Raw genomic sequence first — 21,455 nt, 5'->3', positions numbered from 1 at the left:
CTGCAAACAACACGATAAAGAATATCCTGGTACATAAGTAATTTTGCATGTGTACAAGTGTACTTAGGGGACGGATACTTAGAAGTGGAATTCCTGGGTCAAGGGTATATGCTTTTTTAATTTTGATAGATATCTGTTTGCTCTCCATCATACAAATTTACATTGAGGGTGTCTATTTCCTTATGTTCTAGGTCAGCACAATGTTATCAAACTTCTGGCTTTTTGTTACCTAAAAACATAAACATTATTTGTCTTATTATGAGTTAGGTTGAGCACTTCATATATTTTAAGAACCATCTTCATTTCTCTTTCTATAAAATACCTGTTTATGTCTGTAGGATGTAAACCTACATTTGTAGGAAATCTATTTATATTTTAAAAAAGCCGCTCTTTGTTATATGAGCTGTACGTTTTTACTCATTTTGTTGCTTGTCTCTGAATTTACTTGGCCATGCTATTTTATTTTATTTTATTTTATTTTATTTTATTTTATTTTATTTTATTATAAGTATGCTTTTACACCCTCAGTTTTTCTTTCCCGTTTAAAAAGGCTTTATTCATTCCAAAATGTTTTTTTAAACAATCTCCCATGCTTTGTCTTAACAAATTGTTGTTTGACTTTTGTGCTTAATATTTAGCTAATATGGAATCTGTTTCTTGAGATCTTTTGATTCTAGACCTCTACTATTTTATGTTCCTAACTACTGATTACAAACATAGTTTATTCAGATTTTATGAATCAACTAAATTTCTCATGAGTTCAGCATAAAGAAACATTTCAAAATGGTCTGTATCTGAGTTTCAAAAATCCGATTGGAAACTTAAAACTGTAGTCTTCCACTTATGTTTTCTATACAATACCAAACATATGATGTTTTGATACCACCACCAGCCATAAGTATATAGACACAGCCAAAGCCAACAGAAGCTCTGTATTGCTAAACTATCAACAGAAGCATGATCCACATGGTTAGTTGGGAAAAATTATCAAGTACACAAGGGATGCTGAGAAGAATTATAAGGAGGTGTTTCTCCCTAACCAGGGGCCTTCCTGGACAAGGAGTTCATCTCTTACACCCAGTAGAGCATACACATTATAGTTTTCATGGGAAAGTAAGGACTGTGCCGTATCCAATTATAGGGATATTATTTTCTTCTACTATCATCTATCCTTTAAAAATATGTCATCAATTTGTATGTGTGAAATCACACCTTTAAGTTGGAAGAAAAGAGGAAGAAACGTGTGTTATCCTGCTGATTTTCTTTAAGCAAGATTATTTACATAATCTTAAGCAATAGTGTGGTAATGTTATTACTCTGACAGTGGCGTATTTTTTCAAAATCAAAATTAATATTTATCCTTAGCTTATGAATGCAGTTACTTCACTTGATATTTTTAAAGAAAGATAAAAATGCCTTTTGATTTCAATTGCTAGAAGAAGAGTAATGAACATTTGTTAGAAATTTGCTTTTGTTGACTGTGCTTTAATTTTAAAGACTATACCTCCAGATAATATTTGTGGAAAACAGGAACAAGAACCAATTATTTCCTTGAATAGTTTACCACTCACATAAAATCACAAGGGAATAACTTTCTAAACTTTTTGTAGCCTTGACCTCTTTCCTTCTTATTAGTCTTGTATTTCTTTTCAGTCTTAGACTTCTGTCCTCATGTGTCCCTCTAGTCAATAAAGGAAAAACATGAACTATTTGAAATGATCCTTTTTCCTGGTTGCTCTGTGACTATTTATGGGCATATTTATAGGCAGTATGCATAGTGGTTAAGAATCTTATGGGAGCTACTTAACCAGGTGTATCCCTAGAAAGAGCTGAGGGCTGAGATTGTCTTTAATTTATTCTGGCTTTGTGAGGTGACCAGTGCATTGACCTTGAGCAAATCACATAAAATTTCTCATATTTAAACAGTCTCTGATTGTACAAAAATGAGAGGAACAGAGAATCTCTCAGAATTTAGAAGCCTTTCTGTTCTCATGAGGAAGGGAATGTATCTCAGAAAAACTGACTGGTGGCTTCCATTTCCCTTTTCGGAACAATACCATTTGTTCTGAAAGGTACATTACCAGCAGGAAATCTTCAATGTACAAATTCCTATGTAATATCCTCAAGGTGTGTGTAAGGATCTGGAGAGTCATGCGCATAAATGATAGAGCCAGAATTTGAATCCAGGCTATCTGACTTAAAATTCTGTACCTTTCACTTCGTTATTTAACCTCTTCATATCTTAATGCCCTCATTTCTTCAGTGGGAATGATAATAGAGCTTACATCATAGGGTTGTTGTGCAGATGAAATGGGTTGTTTCATGAAAAGTACTTAAAATCGTGCCTAAAACACAGTAATTCCCAATAACCATTGTTAGTTGTTTTTGCTGTTACTATTATTATTATCTTCATCCACATGGATGAGAGAGTACTTGTTTGCAGGGAGCTCGTACGTAGACAGCCACCATTTCAACAAGTAGAATCCTTAATGGTGGCAGCTGATGTTATGTGAAAGAGTGTGGAAGTGCTGAGCTAGGGTATTGAAGAGTCAGTGGTTCATACAGTGTGTAGTCCCCAGACCGTTTCCAGCAGCAGCATCTGGGAACATTTTTGAGCCTCGTGCTAGACATACTGAATTAGAACTCTGGGCTGTGTCTCTGTTTCGACAAGCTCTCTCGATGATTCTGATGCAGTGCGGTAGGTAAGACTGGTAACTCTCCTCTGCTCCCGGGATTTGGAGTGTTCACATTTGCTGAGTAAGGCAATCTCCGTCTTGGCACTGCCACACCTACTTCTACTGGTACCTGATTCCTAATGTAATAGGGAAAGCATAGATTTGTAGGCATCCCGCAAAGCATGCTGACATTCAGACTTTGTGGTATCTCAAACATGTGTGGAATCAGTTACATTTTTAAAAGTTTTCTAGTAGCCACATTTAAAAAATTTTATTTTAATTCCAGTGTATTTAACGTACAATAGATGAATGGATAAAGAAGACACACACAATGGAATGTTTTATTTGATTTATACCTGGAGAGAGTCAGAGCTCAATTCTAGACAGATTTATGATCAAACATAGGTTTGGGGGAATTGCACAAATGATACAGGTAAACCTATATCTTGGACATTTTACACATGCTATTTACGTTTACTTGGAATGACTTCCCTAATCTTACCCCGTGACTTTGTTGGTAAGCCACTCTTACCCTTTAGAACTGTTCTCAAATTTTTTCTCCTTTGTGTGAAGCCTTCTCCAGATTTCCCCGACACCTGCCACCCTTACACAACACCCCGCACTAACTCACTTCACCCGACTGTTTCTGAACTTTGTGTGTACGTTTACAGCTGCACAAGGCACATTAGACTGTCATTCCTTATCTGCATTTGTGTTTCCCCTCGTAGAGTGCGATGTCCTTATTTGCCCTTCTGTGCAGCATAGCCATGGACCGTTTCCAACACTGGAGGGCTATGGCAGATAGGTTTCAGTTAGCTGGCACACCTCACGGGGAAAAAAAAAATGAATGTATTCAAATAGTGGATGTACCTGCTTTCCCCCACATTTTCCTCCTACCTGCCTCAGCCCTGAAGAGATTTGAATTTGGCATACCTCTTACTCAGTGTTGTGAAATCAAAATGACGGAATACAACTTCAAAGAACGAGTATAAAACACTTAAATATCACTAATTGTATGTCAAAGAGGCTTGGGATGTGAGTCAGATAACCTGGTGTCCAGTCCAGGTCCTGTCCCCATTTCACTGCATGTTCTTGTTTAAGCTTTCTGTTCCTTGGTTTTCTACTCTGTAAAATGAGGTGTTTGGAAAGATTATCTCCAATATCCTTGAAAATTTTGAAAGTTTAAAAGCCTATATATTGGCAATGGATTTTGGTTTTATCTTTGAAAACCTTAAAATTTTCCCTTTAAGCACATCATTAGAAAGGGCAAAATCGTAAGAGTGAATAGTACAATAGTTTGTGCAATGAATTTGAAAACTGTAGTAAATTCACTCTGACTTCAAAATATAACAGAATCTGACCACTTTCAATACCCCTATTGCCACTATGTAGACCAAGGTGCTCTCATCTTTGGACTTTTGCAATTGGCTCCTGACTGATCTTGTCACTTAAGGCTTTCCCTCTTCAATCTGTTATCCACACGGCAGCCAGAACCCAGTTACAGCATGGGTCAGATAGGTCACTTCTCTGTTCAGTCTCTTTCAACACACATCATTAAGGGTAAACGCCAAGTTCACTTTATGACCAATATGGTTTTACATAATCCTGCCCATTACCTCCTGAATGTTCCCCTTCCTTTCCTTTGACTAGTCTTCTTGCTGTTCCTCAAATACAGCAACCATGCTCTTTCCAGAAGCCCTTGGTACCAGCATTCCGTGTCTTCCTAGCATGTTCTTCCTCCAAATATCTAAATAGCCACCTTCCTCATCTTCTTTGTTCCTTTACTCAAAAGTGAAGCCTTTTCCCATGGAGCCCTTTTCTGGTTAGTCCATACATTTCAATCCTTGTCTTCAACCTTCACTCTCTCTTGGCAACTTGACTTCGTTCATCCTCCAGAACACTTGCTACTGTCTTCTATACTTACTTATTTTATTATGTCCCTCCTCCACTAAGACGTTCCCCATATATATATCACAGAATTTCCTCATTCGTACTTGCTTATGTTATTTTTTCGTTAATTATATCATCCTTTAAAAACAAGATCAACTGCCTTTTGCCTTTGAGAACTTTTTCTGATTTCTTTAACTGGAAGTCCTTCTTTTTCCTCTGCATACACTGCATAAACATCTCTTAAGAAATTTATGCAGTTTCATCTGTATATGTTTATTATGTATGTGACTTATTTACTTCCTTTAGGTTATAAGTTTCTTGAGGTCATTGACTGTCTGATTTATCTCTGTGTTGGCATGTAATAAGGCCTTAATAATGGGTAATGCCTTAATAATGGCTATGGATAGGTTAATTTGTAGTAATAATAGTATAATCACACTACCATTTAAATTGGAAGGCTTAATTAGAATAAAAGCTCCACAGGGGCAGGGAGCTTTGTCTGCATGTTGCGCCACTCTATCTCCAGCACCCAGTATCGTGCCCGGCGCATATTAGGTTGTCCATATTCGTTGAATAAATGCATGCAAGCGAATTCTCAGAACAACTCCATCAAAAACGAATATGACTTTGTTGAACGACACCCAGCTTGAAGGATTAATGCAAATTGGATCACGTTTGCATTTTGTTTTGAGAATGACAGACAATTTAAGAGACTTCAAAGGATGGATAAGGAAGTCATTTGCCATTATGAAAATAGGAAGAAAATTGAGTATGCTTCGTCTGGAAAAGTGAACTCTATAGCAATAATAGTAAAATAAGACACTCTTGCACAGTTTTAAATATATCTTCAAAGCTTTATGTGAATATATATTCATGGTGATAATTACAGAGGCATCATTTTCTGAAAGTATGTAAGTGGTACATTTACCCATGAGAGAGGGAGCCATTGCTTTTATTATTCAACCAGGACCAGGAGCTAAAGTTAAGCTTATTTTGCAGGGAACAGAAACCATACACTATGGTGCTTAAAAAGTAAGAAAAAAGGGGGGTGGGTTTCTTGAAGTAGGAGAAAAGGGTTTAGAGTTGTGATAAATTAGAGATTGTTAAAATCTCGTTGAAATTACCTGCTTCTGAGGCTCTGAGATGGAAAGTTGATTTGGTCAAGGTAGAGTAAGGAAAATTCAGTTCCATTATATCTCCCTCCTGTGTTCATTCCTCAATACAAATTATTGCTTCAGCGATTAAGCAGGTTTGCCTACATTCTCAAACTTAATAGAGATAGTAATTAATGACAGTGGGATTTCTTATATGTCTCTGGTTTGATTAGGTATCTGGTTTATAGCCACCAATTTATTAAGCATAAATCATAACTTTAGTCTCATGTGGATGGATATTTTCCAGAGCATAGTACCATGAACTGTAAAAGAAGAATTACATATTTTCCCTGAGGGTTTTGGAAAAAAATGTGAATTTGAGATATATCAGATAATAATAGTTAATGTTCACTGAGTAATTTTATAAGTTTTATTCCTTTAAGTATCACAAGAATTCTATAAAACAGGTATTATAGTCATGCCCACTTTGAAGATGAGTAAACTGAGGCATAGGGAGTTTAAATAACTAGCCCATGGTCACACAGATATTAAATGGTAAACCCACGATTTGTACACAGCGAATTTAATTCCAGGGTTAATGCCTTTACCCACTCTACACTGAATTTCTCTTTCCTGTTTAATATTTCCTAGTGTATAATGAACATTCCCTTAAATCATACCACTACATTTTCTCAAATACTTTTTAAAAGTATTATGAAGGAAGTATGATTTACTTGTAAAACATTATGGTGGTTTATTTTGAGATGGCGTGAACACTGAACTTCAGAGGAGTTTTCTTCAATATGTTTGATACATTTACATTGTAAATTATTTTTTAAATTTATTTTATTTTTTTAAGATTTTATTTATTTATTTGAGAGAGAGAAAGAGAGAGAGAGAGAGGGCACAAGCAGGGGGAGTGTCAGGCAGAGGGAGAGGGAGAAGCAGGCTCCCTGCTGAGCAGGGAGCCTGATGTGGGGCTTGATCCCAGGACCCGGAGATCATGACCTGAGCCTAAGGGAGACGCTTAACCAACCGAGCCACTGGGGCGCTCCTTAAAATATTTTTTAGTAATAGTATTTTTTAGAAATAGTAAACGATTATACAGTAATTTTAACATTCTTAATCTGGTGGCCCGTTTCATGTATCTGACTTGGGAAATTTGAGGTGTGTAGGATGTGTGTTTGTGTGTGTGTATATATTTCCATGTATTATTCAGTAGCCTAGATAGAGTGGTACTGAGCAGGCATCCCGCCAAGATCTAGTGAGGTTGCACTTAGTACATCTGCTTTTCCTGACACTGAGACAGAGTGTGGAGCACATTCCCATGTCAAAATATGTCTGTTCAGCATTACTAAGCCCACTCCATAGTATTCTAATTGAATTTTTAAAAATATCCTAAAGAGAGCTTCTCTTTGCTTCCTCTTACTTAGATATTGGCAGAAGACATCATTTTATTGTTACTTTAGTATGTAGCGGGGATCAGTTATGATCCTTAAGGAAGCAGTGTGGTGTTGTGAATATCCCATACAATTTCAGAGACAGACAGTTATGGAAATTAACATGCATTTCTCCATTTACCAGCTGTATACACTTGGTCAATTTGCTTAGCACTTTCAAATCTTAGTTTCTCATCTGTAAAATGGGAATTACATGTAAAGACTTAAAATATATAATATCAAACTACCCTCATGGAAGAGAGTGCTTTGAAAAGTCTGAAGAAGAGAAATCTGTGCTGCCTGAATTTTGGACAAGAGTAATTTCTGGGAAAGTGTAGGACTGAACAGAGCTGTGAAGAATTGTTAATAGGCCTTCTTGGTGCCTCATATGCAGTTTCAACACTCTGCTGGGCCCTAGACCCAGCCTTCTCGTCTTGAAGGGAATTTGATTGAAGTTGAATCTGGGAAAGATTCAACCCCACTGCACTTGCAATTTCCTTCATAGTGGGTAGAAATGAATACAGTTACACATGGTCTCTTCTGGGTCCTTTGAATCTGCTTGTGATCTCAGCAGGGTAAGTCTTATCAAGATGCAAGGGAAGATAGGCTACTTCCCACTGATGTCAAAGTCCTCTGGAACAATGGCTCCCAAATTTTTGAACATTAGAATCACCAGGATGACTTTAAAAAAATCTGATGCCCAAGTCAATAAAATCAGAATCTCTGAGGATGGGACCAAGGCATCAGTATTTTAAAAAACACAGATGATTCTGACGTGCCGTGAAGTGTAAGAACAGTGACTTCTTCTAGAACATTGCTTCTTGTACTGTAGTGGGCATCAGAATCACCTGGAGGGCTTGATAAACTACTGGTTTTGGGGCCCTTACTCCCAGAATTTCTGAATCAGTAGGTCTGGAAGAAGGGCTGAATGTTTGTATTTCTAACAAGTTCATAAGACCACACTTTGAGAACCACTGCGCCCGAACAGTGCTTCTTGAATCTCAGGTGCCTAGTAATCATTTGGGAATCTTGTGAACATGCAAATTGATTCAGGAGGCCTTGGTGGGCCCGAGATTCTGCTTTTCCTGTAAGCTGCAGGAGATTGGTCTACTGACTGGTAAGGTTCGATAAGCAACAACATCATCTGGGAGCTGGTTAGAACTACCCCCAGACCTACTGAATATGAAATTGCTTTTTAGCAGTGCTGCACATTGGAATCACATGAGGAATTTAAAAAAATATCGATACCTAGATTCAATCCCAGAGACTTTTATTTAGTTGGTATGGGAGTGGCCAAGGTAAATCAGAATTTAAAAGCAAACAAACAAAACTCCCAGAAGGTAGTAATATGCAGCGAAAAACTTGGGACAGAGTTCTACAATAAGATATTATTGTTAAGTACCCTGCAAATCATTGCTGTCCTTTTATGGAATGTTCCTTGATATCATATCATAAAACAAGCTGGAGATGACAAACAGCCCCTCCTGGGTCCACAGCAGACATCACTAAATTCTTTTGTTTTGTTTAGACATCACTAAAGTTTTACAACAGTCATCGTGGCCTAACTTCAAATATCTTCTTAAGACACAGTTCTGGGAGGCTGCGACAGAATGACTGGAGTTTCCCATATGCCTGCTGTATGCAGACTTCATCTTCATTAACACCAACATATTGAGGGAGACGTGTGTTCTAGTTACTAAGTTATGAATATGATTCCCATACAATTCCTGCTTTCTAGCTGCTCCTAGAATGGCAGATGAAGTTGAGATTGAACCTTTATGTAAAATAAAACGTAATAATGCCAGGTAGAACTGGTACTGCCAAGTGATTAGGGAAAAAAATAAATCACTAGATATCAGAGATGGAAGAGAGCTCCAAAAGCAATAGTGCTCAGAGAAAGTGGACTTTAAACAGCCTTGAAGAATAGGAACAAAATATATAAGCTAAGATCAGGAGAACTTCATTTCAGATGAAGAGGCACAGAATTACCAAGTGGAGAAAGCTCCTTCCATCTTGGGGACAAATTAACTGACTAATGGGTCTAGCAAGGAAATTACGTGGAGGTATCATAGGACCATGTTTCAGAGTGCTTACCTGGCACCTGGGAAGTTTACACCTTTATATTTTAGGACACGGGGAACCAATGAATGTTACTGAGCAATTGCAATCGAATGATAGATGAGATGTACTTTGGAAAAATTTTGTATGTAGGGACAATAGGAGAAATGAGCGGACACATTTTAAAGTATAGAATACTGATCCTCTTATTTTTCAAATTCTTTTTTCCTCCTCCATTTCTAAAAAAAAAAATCTTACCACATTTATTTCTATAGATCCACTTAATATTTTTGGAATGAAGCAGAAATATAATTTATATTTACATATTATACCATATCATAGATATTTTATAGTATATACATATATATTAATCATGATCAGTAAATATAACATTTCCGTGTCAGTGTCAGTATAACTTGAGTGGAATTGTGAATGTTTTCTTGTGGCTTTTTCACTGACTTCCCACTATTTAAATGTAATTGCTCATCAGTATTGTGTGCACAAATTTTCAGAAGTGCTTTCTTGTTTTGGTAGTTAATGATAATGAAGTGCAAAGCTTTGGTTGTGCATATCTAAACCATCTCAAGCAAGTAAGCTTTTGTTGTCTGTGTGTAATTTTAACTAAGAGGAACTAAAGGTTTTGTACTTTCTGAGTGGGAAATTTCTGCTTGGCTGACAAATTCTTTTTAAGGCTTCCAAATGTATTTATTATAGTTCCATTTTTTCCCTCACTTCCTTCACAGCTATTTAGATTGTTGTTACTAGAAATTCTCTTTTATTTCTCAACAGCAACACTATTTTATAGCCTTATGGCCACTAGAACCTAGGTTCACATCCTAGTCCTTTCTTGGCTGTCTTCATGACCTTGGGAAAACCACATCTTCGAGATTCAGTGCCCTCATCCGATGATTGCAGAGTCCACATATGGAGTTATTTTTTTCTATTTTATAGACTTTCACCACTATGACTGCAGGTACCAAGTCTGTCTTTTACGTCAGTGTATTACAAGTGCCTAGCACAGTGTCTGGAGTATATGTGATGAATTAATGAATAAACCTAATAGGCTGTAGTGTCAATTTTGGCAACTTAGTGTTTGATGGAAGATTTGTGAAAGATGTAAATCTAAAACCTTTGAAATATGAAAGATTTCTTGGAGGATGTTTCTGCCCTTTGATCTGGACTGACACCTGTGCTGTTCCGAGCTCTTCATGTGGACCATAAGACAAGTCTGATGTGTAAGACAAAGTGGCTGCAGAGGATGAGTGATGATGGGCATTTGCTTTTATTATCGATGGTGACATGCTTCATTTTTCATCTTAAGAAAAAGAATCACATTGAATTGACTTGTTAATTATGCAAGTTTTTGAACACTTCTGAAGTAACACAGGAAAGGTTCTATGATACTATCAGGTTTAAAAACCAGTGGCAGAATTTCTGCCAGAGTTAAGGCAACATTTCTACTAGCTTCTGCCCAAGAAAGGGATCATGCTGTTGTTTATTTTCACTATGTTGAAAATTCACAATATTTGCTATCGGCCAATGCTTAGAAAAACAATATTAAGTCTCTAAGCCCCAAACCACTCATCAGTTCCAGATGTCGGTAAATTTAGGGGAGAAAATAAATCAGACAATTGGATTATTTGACCAAGTGTTTATAAGGTAAGGCATCAGACTGAAAGCACTGAATCACATACCCTAAAGTATGTTGATTTTTATTGTTTTCATTGTTTTATTTTAAATACATAGTTATATTTGCTCACTGAATCTTAAATATATAAGATGAAATATGTTGCTTTTTTTTCTGCCATGATATCTTAAGAACCTTAAGATATGAGATAATGATGACCCAAGCGTCCCTTACCCCCCACCCATTGAGAAAGCTCTAGCTACATCAGTAATGATAGTTTGTACTTTACTTTTATAGTTTAACAAGTATTTAAAAAGTATTATCTTAACTCATCATCATACCAAGTCAGTGAAACATTCAGAGTGGACACGAAGGCTCAGTGAGGTTACATTACTTCTAGTCACCAAGGTCACAAAGCTGTTAAATGGTAGAACTACAGCTCATGACTGAGACCTGTATCCTCCAAGTTCAGTCTTCATCCTACTCTTGTTTCCTTAAAACCTAAAGTAGGGACTCTCATATCTTTCCCTTAAATTCTGGAGGGAAAGCTATTTTAGAAAGTTAAGCTCAATGACCACAATTGTTTAAGCTTCTACTGTGCAATGTACCTTGGATGAAAAAAAAATGTATTTCATGTTCTCGAAAAATTCCTTGTTTGCTTGGAGATTCAGGCAAACATAAATATGAAAAAGCAATGTGGTAAGTGTTGTGTAATGGTGTGGAATTAGAATGAGGCAGCGATTAATTTGCCTGAGTGAATACTCCATTGTAGCATAATTTTTATGACCACTTTTGTGTTGGAGGAGTTAAGAGCCCAGACTATCTATCTCTTCTTAGATTGTTGACTATTCTATAAGATTTTCCTATTGAAAATGAAGAGGGGGTAGAATTGACCTCAGTAAATGATAAATAAAGGCCAGAAATAAATATTATTTTCATGACTAATGAAAAACCAATTGAGTGACTTATAAATATTACTATAAATACTATAATTACAAATGTTATTACAGGAGACTATAGGATTATAAGGAAAAATAACCTAGTGCCAACTTGATTTTATGTTCAGATTTTTGTAGGATATGATATTATTCACAGTGTAATGAAGTATCTTTATTGAGAACATTTTGGTGGGTAGGAAATGATAATTTTCAAGACAATCTGATATTGAGAGTACACAGATTATAAACCCAAATATCTCTATTCTCTCTCATTATCTTCCACTGTAAATTTAACTTCGGTTTTTAGTGGGTCACGGAATGCATGTTTTCCATTGCCTATTCTTCAGTTTCAACCCAGAATTTGGAAACATGACATATGCTCTTTTATACCTGTTCACTATTACAAGCAATAAGGAAGCCGTCCTTACAAGTTGCTTGGGAAGATACCAGATTTACCTGTTGTAAAGAAGAGTTCATAATGAGCTCATAATTTTTTCTCCCTCCTTTCTCTTTCTTTTCCTCTCTTCCTCTTCTCCTTCTCCTTTGCATCTTCATTGGTTGTCATGGTAAATGCTGTCTGATGTGCTTTGGATTGACTGCTACCTTTTTTGTCATGGGAATTGTTTGTGTGGATAACAGTCAGGTAGAAATTAAGTTGGATAAGAACGCAGCACTTTTACAAGGTCCAGTATAATTTTATAAGAAGTCTAATATCTTGATTGTAACAGATTTCCCCAAACTCTTCCTTTCTTCTTCTTTCCTTCTAAAACCTGCTTCAGCATTCACACACACTAGCCCCATGCATCCTGTGCTTTTGTTCTCTCAAACTTTGTGTCATGTAAATTTTCTGGCTTTCCCTTTAGATTCCATATTTAAATATATTCTACATGTGGTAAATATTGTCAGTTTTTTCCTTGTATGCTTAATTTCTTGCATGCTTTTCTTGCATGCTTAATTTTCTTGGATGCTGGAAATACAACCAAGAAAAGCTATGCATAAGGAAGCTTAAAAAAAAACCACTGCTGATTCATTTGTTTATTTGGCAAATATTGGATAGTGGCTTGTGAGACCAGGATGCTATATGCTAGGCAACAAGGATAATAATAACAGTTTCCAGGGCTTTCGAGTTGCCCACAGAATAGTAGGAACCTCAGGAAGGATTACAGGTGAAGGTTTATCCTCCAGGGACCACATCTGTTGGCTCCATCACTATTTCCCTGTCCTAAGCACGACATGTGGCATATACTAAGTGCTCAACAGATATTTATGGAAAGAATGCATAGTTTTTGAATCAGAGACGTGATAGAGATACTTACAAGATATCGTATGAGAGTTCACATGGCTAAGGCTATGGAATCATACCCTAAAGTTTAGGATGACAATTTTCATTCCCTTCTTTATTCACTTGGTACCCAAAAAAGAAGTTAGGACTTTTTATACCCTGAAATAAAGCCAAGTAGTGAGATACTTATTTTAAAAGTGACATTTTACATGTCAGAATGCCTAGCATGATTCCTGAAGAAAAGTAGGCATTCCATGAATATAATCTTTTTAGGTTTTCCTTCCTCATGTGTTACTTTTCTTTCATCCTCTCCTGCCACTTAAATTTCAACCTGAGACTGACTGAAATTTTGTAGGTCCTAAAACTTATGCAATTTTAGGTATTCCCTTAGAAAATTAAGTGAGAAAATAAGTCACAAAAGATCAAATTTTAAAAAGCTGAAAGCTATCACAAAGATGATAAGATCTAGGGAAAGTTAGTATTTTAATTAATTACTTGATGGATGCAAGTCTATACATTTCTCTTCCCTTATTTTTGTGTATAACCTTTGAACATCTTTTCATATGACAACAATCTTGTAATTATTTCCTGAAAAAAATCATTCAGTCTTTCTTGTAGCATAATTCATCAAAAATTATCCTTTATAATTTTATTTCAATTTATTAAAGTTTATTTTAGTTTCACAGCTCATCATTGGTAATATCATGTACATGTTAAGGATTGTTACCAATATGAGAATTTTTGGTTGTATGATATCAGGGCATTTCAAATCCGTCACCTCCGTCCCCTAGTCAATAACTTTTGCTAGTCATTACAGTATTACAATAATGCTGTATACCAGCAATCCCATAGCCTCCATGTCATGCAACAGCAGTGTTTATGTCTCATCTGTCTGGGGTGGTTGACAAGTAGCTCTGTAGATCTTGTCTCGGTTACGTATCTGGAGGTCAGCTATCTGTCAGTTGACCTAGAATTGCCTTGGCTGGATTACTGAGGCCACTTTGTGAAGCTCTAAGTATCTTTCATCCTCTTCCTGGCACCAGCGGGTTAGTCTGTGCATGTTCTTAATGCAAAGGCAGAGGCAAAATGAGCAATGGGAAAAAATGAGCTCTTTTTCAGACTCTGCTTGCATTTGCTAACATCCTCTTGGCCAGAGCAAGTCATGTGGTTGAGCCCCGTGTCAAGGGATAGGGCAGAATATCCTTCTAGAGCATTACAAATTTATATGGCAAAGCATATAAATGCAAGGAAAAGTAGAGAACTGAGTGTATCAATGCAATTCATCTACTCGATTTTTTTTTTTTTACCATTTTCCTTCATTACTTAAAACACACACACACACACACACACACATGGTTCTCTTCAGGTGTATTTAACATACAAAAAACCCCAAATCTGTACGTATTCGATGTATACAGTTTGTTGAGTTTTGATATATGTATGCCTTCAAGAAGCCATTACTACAATCAAGGTAATAAACATACCATCAATTCCGAAATTTTCTTTGTGCCCCTTTGCTTTTCCTTTTTTTTTTTTTTTTTTTTTTGTGAGAACACTTAACATGAGATCCACTCTTGACATATTTTTTTTAAGTGCACAATTTAGTATTGTTAACTGTAGTCACCGTGTTGTACAGCAGATCGCGGGAACTTACGCGTTTTGCATAACTGAAACTTTATATCCTTTGAATAAGAACTACCCATTGGCCCCTCCTTCTAGCTCCTGGCAACCTCCATTCTACTGTCTGCTGTCATGAGTTTAATTATTTTAGATACACCATGTTAGTGGAATAATGCAGTGGAGTAATGCTAGGACTAGCTTATTTCACTTAGCACAATGTCCTCCTGATTTGTATGTACTACATTGTCTTTTTCTAATGAGCCGTCCATGGACATTTAAATTATTTGTATATCTTTACTATTGTAAATAATGCTGCAATGAACATTGGAGAGCGTATATGTTTTTGAGATCCTGATTTCAACTTTTTTCATATATCCCAGGAGTGGGATTGCTAGATTGTATGGTGGTTCTGTATTTAAATTTTGAGGAACCTCCATACTATTTTTTATATTGCCTGTACCACTCTACATTCCCATCAGTAGTATACAAAGTTCCCAATTTCTCCACATCCTTGTCAACACTATCTATCTATCTATCTATCTATCTATCTATCTATCTATCTATCTATTTAAGAGTGGCCATTTGAACAGGTATGAGGTGGTATCTCATCATAGTTTTAATTTGCATTCCCTGGTGAGTAATGATGTTAAACACTTTTCATGTACCTATTGGTCATTTGTATATTGTCTTTGGAGATGTGTCTGTTCAAGTCTTTTGGTGGTTTTTTAATTGGGTTATTTGGGTTTTTGCTGTTGAGTTGTAGAAGTTACTTTATATGTAAGATATTAACACCTTATCAGTTATACAGTTTGCAGATATTTTTTCCCCATTTTGCAGGTTACCTTTTAATTCAGTTGATTGTTTCCTTTGCTTTGCAGAGGGTTTTTGGTTTGATGTAGTCCCACTTGTCTAGTTTTGCTTTTGTTGCGCACTTCTGGTGTTATATGCAAGAAATCACTGGAGAGACCAACGCCAACAAATTTTCCCTATTTTCTTCTGGGAATTTTATAGTTTCAGGTCTTATGTTTGGATTTCTAATCCATTTTGAGTTATTTTTGTGTGTAGTATAAAATAGGGGTCCAATTTCATTCTTTTGGATGTTGATATCCAGTTTTTCTAGCACCATTTGTTGAAGAAACTATCCTTTCCCCTCGTTACTCTTTTCAAACCATTTTTCCATGTGGTTTGGTGATTGAGTTTCATATGGATCCCAAGAATACCAATTCCATCATTTCACTTTTCAAAATACAAGAGTTAGATTTACGTAAAGGTTTAGAATGAGATATTCCTTTAGGAAAGGACAAGATTGAGAAAATGCCTGAATATCGGATTCAGTGCTTGGACTCTCTTTGGCTTATAATGGTAGTCTTCAGCAAATGTTTACTGGGATCCTGAATAGAAATAGAATATATACTACTCTGTTTATTCTCTCAATCTGTCTCTTTCTCTCTGTTTCTGTCTCTGTCTCTCTTTTTTTTTTCTTCCCTCGCTCCTTTTCCCCATATTATATAAGTGTGTCTTAGATGAGATATTTGTTTGGAGAGCTCACAGTCTACCTGTGGTTAGGACAGAAACATGTTTTGGGTTTGTTTTTTTTTAAAGGAAGAAAATTATAAATTGTGGTGAAAATTGCCTAGATTCAGGACAAGGGCAGCTTAGAAGTGAGAGAAAGCATTGATATTTGGTGTGTCATTCCAAGCATGGCAGGGGTTTCAATATGAAGCTACAACAAGAAGAACATTCCAACCACAGAGAATGTAGTAAGCAAAAATATGGGGTTAAAAGTAGGAAGAGGGTGATCAAATTACTAGAACCAGTAAATACATATATTAGAAGGAATAGTATCATGTAGCAGAAATGTATGCTGTGTGTATATATAACTGCTACGATCAGGCTGAGATGTTTTTAAGTGTTTAATTTCTTTTTTGTCTTAAAAAAAAGCACTTTTATTCCAATAAGAAAACCACAAATTCTGGAAATGTGTCTTTTCATGACTCTTATGATCAATAACATTTATTGAATATAAAATATGTATGTATAACTGGGGTAGAAATTATAGAGACCCACCCTCAGAACTCTTTCATTTTAGGGATGGAGACAGATGTGTAAATAAATGGTTATAATACCATGTTCCAAATGCTCTTACAGAGATCTACCGATGAATTACGCAATCATAGAAAAGGAGACAGCCATCTCAAAAGGGTTTGGGTAGGACTCATGGTGCGACTGAATAGTGAAGACAGGTTTTTCAAAAAGAGAGAACAAAAGAAAAGAAACTTTAGCCTCATTAAAGATCAAGGGGAACTTAGGAAATGGGAAAATTCTATAAAGTCCGTTATGGTGAATGGAATGAGTAGCCGGTGATCAACTTCCAAATGCCATTTGAAGCCAGATTGCAAAGGGTGCTGAGGGTCAGGGTGGAGACTTCGTGCAGTCCCTGGAGGTTGTAAGCAGGGGAATGGCCTGATGAGATGCAAGGGGCCTGAACAATGGTGTGGCCCGCTTACTAGGAGTTCAAGGCCTGTGGCTTGGGGGGTGGAGAGGAAGACTGGAGACGTGGGAGGAGTTCTTGTGAGTAGCAAAGGACTCCTGTGAGCTAGAGCCTGTGTGCTACAATGAAGAGAAATAACAGATAAGGGTACATCATTTGCCACGTTTCAAGATTTTAGGAGGCAGGTGCAGACCCTCCCAGAGAGAGTAGTTTTTAACTTTTACCACTAAGAAGTTTCATTCCAAAATGTTTACTGATTTTTTTTTTAACGGACTTGCTAAATCTCCTAAAGCATACCATGTAAAAGCCATTATCACTTTCCCATTCGTGTATGACTTTCGCAGCTTCTTGCTTTTGTCCCTGCCTAGCTTTAGTAATTTTCACGCTCTCCTCAGGTATGAACGGCTTTAGAGTTGCTTTGTTATAACTGTTTCAGCCAAATGGACCAATGTTCTTAGCATTTGTCCTGGGAAATCTTTAGGTTAGAAAGATATTCTGCACAATTTTGGATTTCACTGTTCTTTTTTTATAAGAATTGTCGTGGAACTTGATACTTTCCAGTAGTTGCATTTATTTACCATGTAGAAGCATCTTACATTTAGTTGATACCTTACATATTAACTCTGCTTTCTTTAACAATCTCTATCAGCTAGGATTAGGGTTGGCTCTGCATTACACAGACTAACATAACAAGGCCTTATCTTTCTCACATAAAAGCCAGACCCAGGTAATTGAATGCTGGCCTGGTGCCATTGCCCTACAATGTCCTCAGAGACCCAGCTCCTTCCAGCTCACCTGTCACTGCTCCCTTGGGGGTAGCCCTTGTTTTCATGGTCTCAGATGATCCAGCCGCCACCCGCACACACCCCCCATCCCAGTCCAAACAGCAATAACACAGAGGGTTGAGAAGAGGGTAAAGGGAACCTAGAAGCTAAGGAAAGAGTCTTCAAATATACAGAGACCTTTCTGCCAGCATCTCATTGGCCATTACTGAGTCCATAACCACAGCCAGCTGCGTGATATGTAGAGAAATGTAGCTAAGCAGTCTGACTTTGTGAAAAAACAAGAATGGATACTAGGGGAAATTAAAACGGAAGAAGGAGGACACACAATATTTTAGGCAGATAGCCATATGAGAGAGCCTAAAAACCTTTGTTCAGGTGCAGTTTCATTTGGGTTACTTCTCTGAACCTGTTTGTCCTTCTAAAAATTAGGATAATCATTCTGTCCTAAATGGTCCATAGTGCTGGTGGTTGAGGGTCAAATACAATGATGAATTGAAGCATTTTGAAAATTAAGTGTTGCACAAAAATAAAGTATTTATTTTTTTAAAGTATTAAGCGATCTTCTGAATATTAACCAATAGATATTAGTGAGACTATGTCAGTTGTTACATCAGACCTTATGGAACTTTATTTGACAAGCAAAAGAATCATAGATTAATGACAAAGAACTCTAATATCCAGAGAACACCTCCTGTTTATGAAACACTTTCAAGCATATGATAATGCATTTGATTCTTCTGTAAACACTATGCAGTAAGGATTATTATGTTCATTTTACAGATGGGAAAATTAAAGCAGAGGTTAAATGAATGGCTCCAAGCCAGGTAGCTTCTGAGTGGTGAGTTTAGAAACTATGTTGTCTGCAAATCTCACACTTTTTTTGTAGTCTGTTGCTCGAATCTTTATGCGTCACGCGTCTTGTTTTCCATTTGGCAAAGTTTAGATCTCTAAGATTAGAGTGACAGACATTCAGATATTTATCCCTATTTTATCTACATGGTGTTCATTCCCATTTCTCCGTAGTATGAATCAAATCCAATTTACCGGTCCCTTTCTGTACACATCATTCTCTTCCAGAACCACCTAAAGTCCTGTGCCACCAAAATGTTTTTCCTGTACTTGGCTTACCCAGATTCGGCCCTTTCTTTAAGTGTCAGCCTGGGTCCCATCTTCCATGTGAGACATTTCCTGAATATTTCAGGCCACACAGATCTTCCATTTTCCTGAACTTCTGTAACATAGAGAATATATATAGAATGCATATATTATATTTAATTATAGAAAAAAATTATACACTGTATCAGATTATTCCATATGTCTTAGCTTTCTCTCCCCAACTAGACTTTAAGGTCTTGTACTTCTTAAGTTATTTCAGTAGCACAAGGACAGTGGTAAGAACGTAGGAACAACAAAACCAGTTCAGATTCAAATGGAGCTAGCTAAGAATTCTTGAGCATCTCCTAAGATCTAATCGCAACTTTCATGACAAATGAGGAAACACGTTCAAAGAGGCAGAGACTGGTCCAGTGTCAAGCACATCTAGGAATTAAAACATGCTATAGTGAACCTTTGGTCTCAGGCTTGATCCTCTACACTATCAACTGAACATTTGACTAGAAGCCAAATACTCTGTGTGTGTGTGTGTGTGTGTGTGTGTGTGTGTGTGTGGTTTAGCTTACCATCCCAAGTTGAGAGAAACCGAGAATAATCAGGCATTCCAAGTAGCCCTTGGGTGGATTTTCATACATTTTACATTCAAAACTAAGAAGATGACCAGAACTGATGGACATTTTATCAGTTGAAAAGAGGGATAAGAACTTCCAACTAAACCAGGATGTTAAAGTGACCTACAGATACATGCTCTTATGAATGCAGCTGTGAACTCTTTAGTCCATAGCCATGTTGTCATCTGTAGAGCCTGTATGATTACTTTCTTCTCTTATGTAATTAGAATTCTTTCAGGGAAGGGGCAATGTTTTATGCTTATGCTCATTTTATAATTGCACCAGTAACTAGAGTAGTCCTAGGGATATAATTCATAAAAATGCATTGTTGGAAGAAAAATAGATTATCTTCTTGTTTTTCTGTCGGGTATTCGAGTACCTTCTCCAAGTAGACATGTAGACTGTTGAATATCTTCAGAGATGGGCCACCCAAATATTTAAAGACTACAAGCAGGTTCCCATTTCATCCTAGGATATTGAATTAAATTTAACAAGTTAATTTTTAATGATTTTAGTGGTTTTGTGCATGTCTATATAGATATGTGTGTATATGTGTGTATATATATATATTCTGAGATATAAAATATATCAATTATTGATCAATCTATTTATATGTCTACATTTACATGTAGAAGAATTGAACTATAAAAAGAAATGCTCTCATTCCACCAAAGTAGCTAAGAATAAGCCAGTGATTTTTATCTTTATCTTCTGTATTCAAGACAATGTTTAGGAGCACAGGGAAAAATCTGAAAATGAGACGCTCTGGCATAGGTTATAAAAATCACATTTTATTATTACTTATGTCCACAATTATGTTTTCTACTGTTGAGAATGTTTTGGTTCGAATTATTTATTTGTTTGAAAAAAATCTTATTACACTGTTTGAGTATGTGCTCATTTTGTGAAACAAAACTGTGGGGCCCATATAGACCTTCTAATGGAATGTAACCCCTTTACTACAAATGAGTTTATGGGATGTACCTGGGGTCATATAGGTAATTAAAGGTGGTGCAGAGACAAGAAGCCAGTTCTCCTCATCTCCTCAGTCTCCCTGTCTCTCCCTACTAACTTCAATTCATAGTTTTTAATTCTCAAAAGAGTCATCTTAAGAAGCAGGATGATTTATTCAAAAGGTCACTGATTCTTTCCTCTCTGTCTTCTTTTTTTCCTCTCTAGCCCTCTTCAATCTAATTCCTGTGGGCCTGCGTGTGGTGGCTATCCAAGGGGTGAAGGCCAGCCTCTATGTGGCCATGAACGGTGAAGGCTATCTCTACAGCTCAGTGAGTACCTTGTAAAGCGCGCGTGTGTGTGTGCGCGTGTGCTTGTGTGCCCACGTAACCTGGCATTGAGACCTAGTGAAGTAACCAGTATTTTAGGGAAGAAAATGAGAAGTTGAAGTCATTTAAGATTTTTCTAAATATGTCAGGATTTTATTAAGATTTTTACAATTTACAATGTAAAGAATCATGCCCTCTTGAGAAAGAGCTTGTTACTCACTATACAATACCAATTCTCTTCGTCTGGCTTCTCCTTCTAGAGGATAAGTCAAGCTTTCGAATGTTACCTTTCTTTTTAATTCAAGAGGTAAAACGTTTTTCTTTCCTCCTGTTACTTCTCCTTTAAGCACATGGTTTAAGAAGTTAAATTCTTCAGTTTGTCTGGGAGTCTTCTCTGTCTTGTTGTGGAGAAAAAACTTTCAGAATAGGTTGTGTTTTGTTTGTATTTAACCGATCTGTTCGGTACCTAATACATCAGCTTCCTGTCATAACCGGTCACTTCAAAGACCGGTGAATTTATGGAACGAGCTCTGAATTAGGGGCTGGATATTT

General features: G+C 36.7%; 1 protein-coding gene across 2 annotated transcripts in view; it reads left to right on the top strand.

Moving 5' to 3' along the window:
- Window positions 1-21,455, top strand: part of FGF12 (fibroblast growth factor 12) — a 537,632-nt gene that overhangs the window by 339,755 nt on the left and 176,422 nt on the right. For both annotated transcript variants that reach the window (XM_057306659.1, XM_026496455.4), the window contains one exon: window positions 20,803-20,906. In XM_057306659.1, the coding sequence (XP_057162642.1) occupies window positions 20,803-20,906 (104 nt within the window). The remainder of the gene's footprint in view (window positions 1-20,802; window positions 20,907-21,455) is intronic.

Source organism: Ursus arctos, unplaced genomic scaffold (genome assembly GCF_023065955.2).
Source record: "Ursus arctos isolate Adak ecotype North America unplaced genomic scaffold, UrsArc2.0 scaffold_4, whole genome shotgun sequence".
Lineage (NCBI taxonomy): Eukaryota > Metazoa > Chordata > Mammalia > Carnivora > Ursidae > Ursus > Ursus arctos.
The sequence above is the reverse complement of the archived record's forward strand: the minus strand, read 5'-3'. Positions and strand labels throughout refer to the sequence as shown.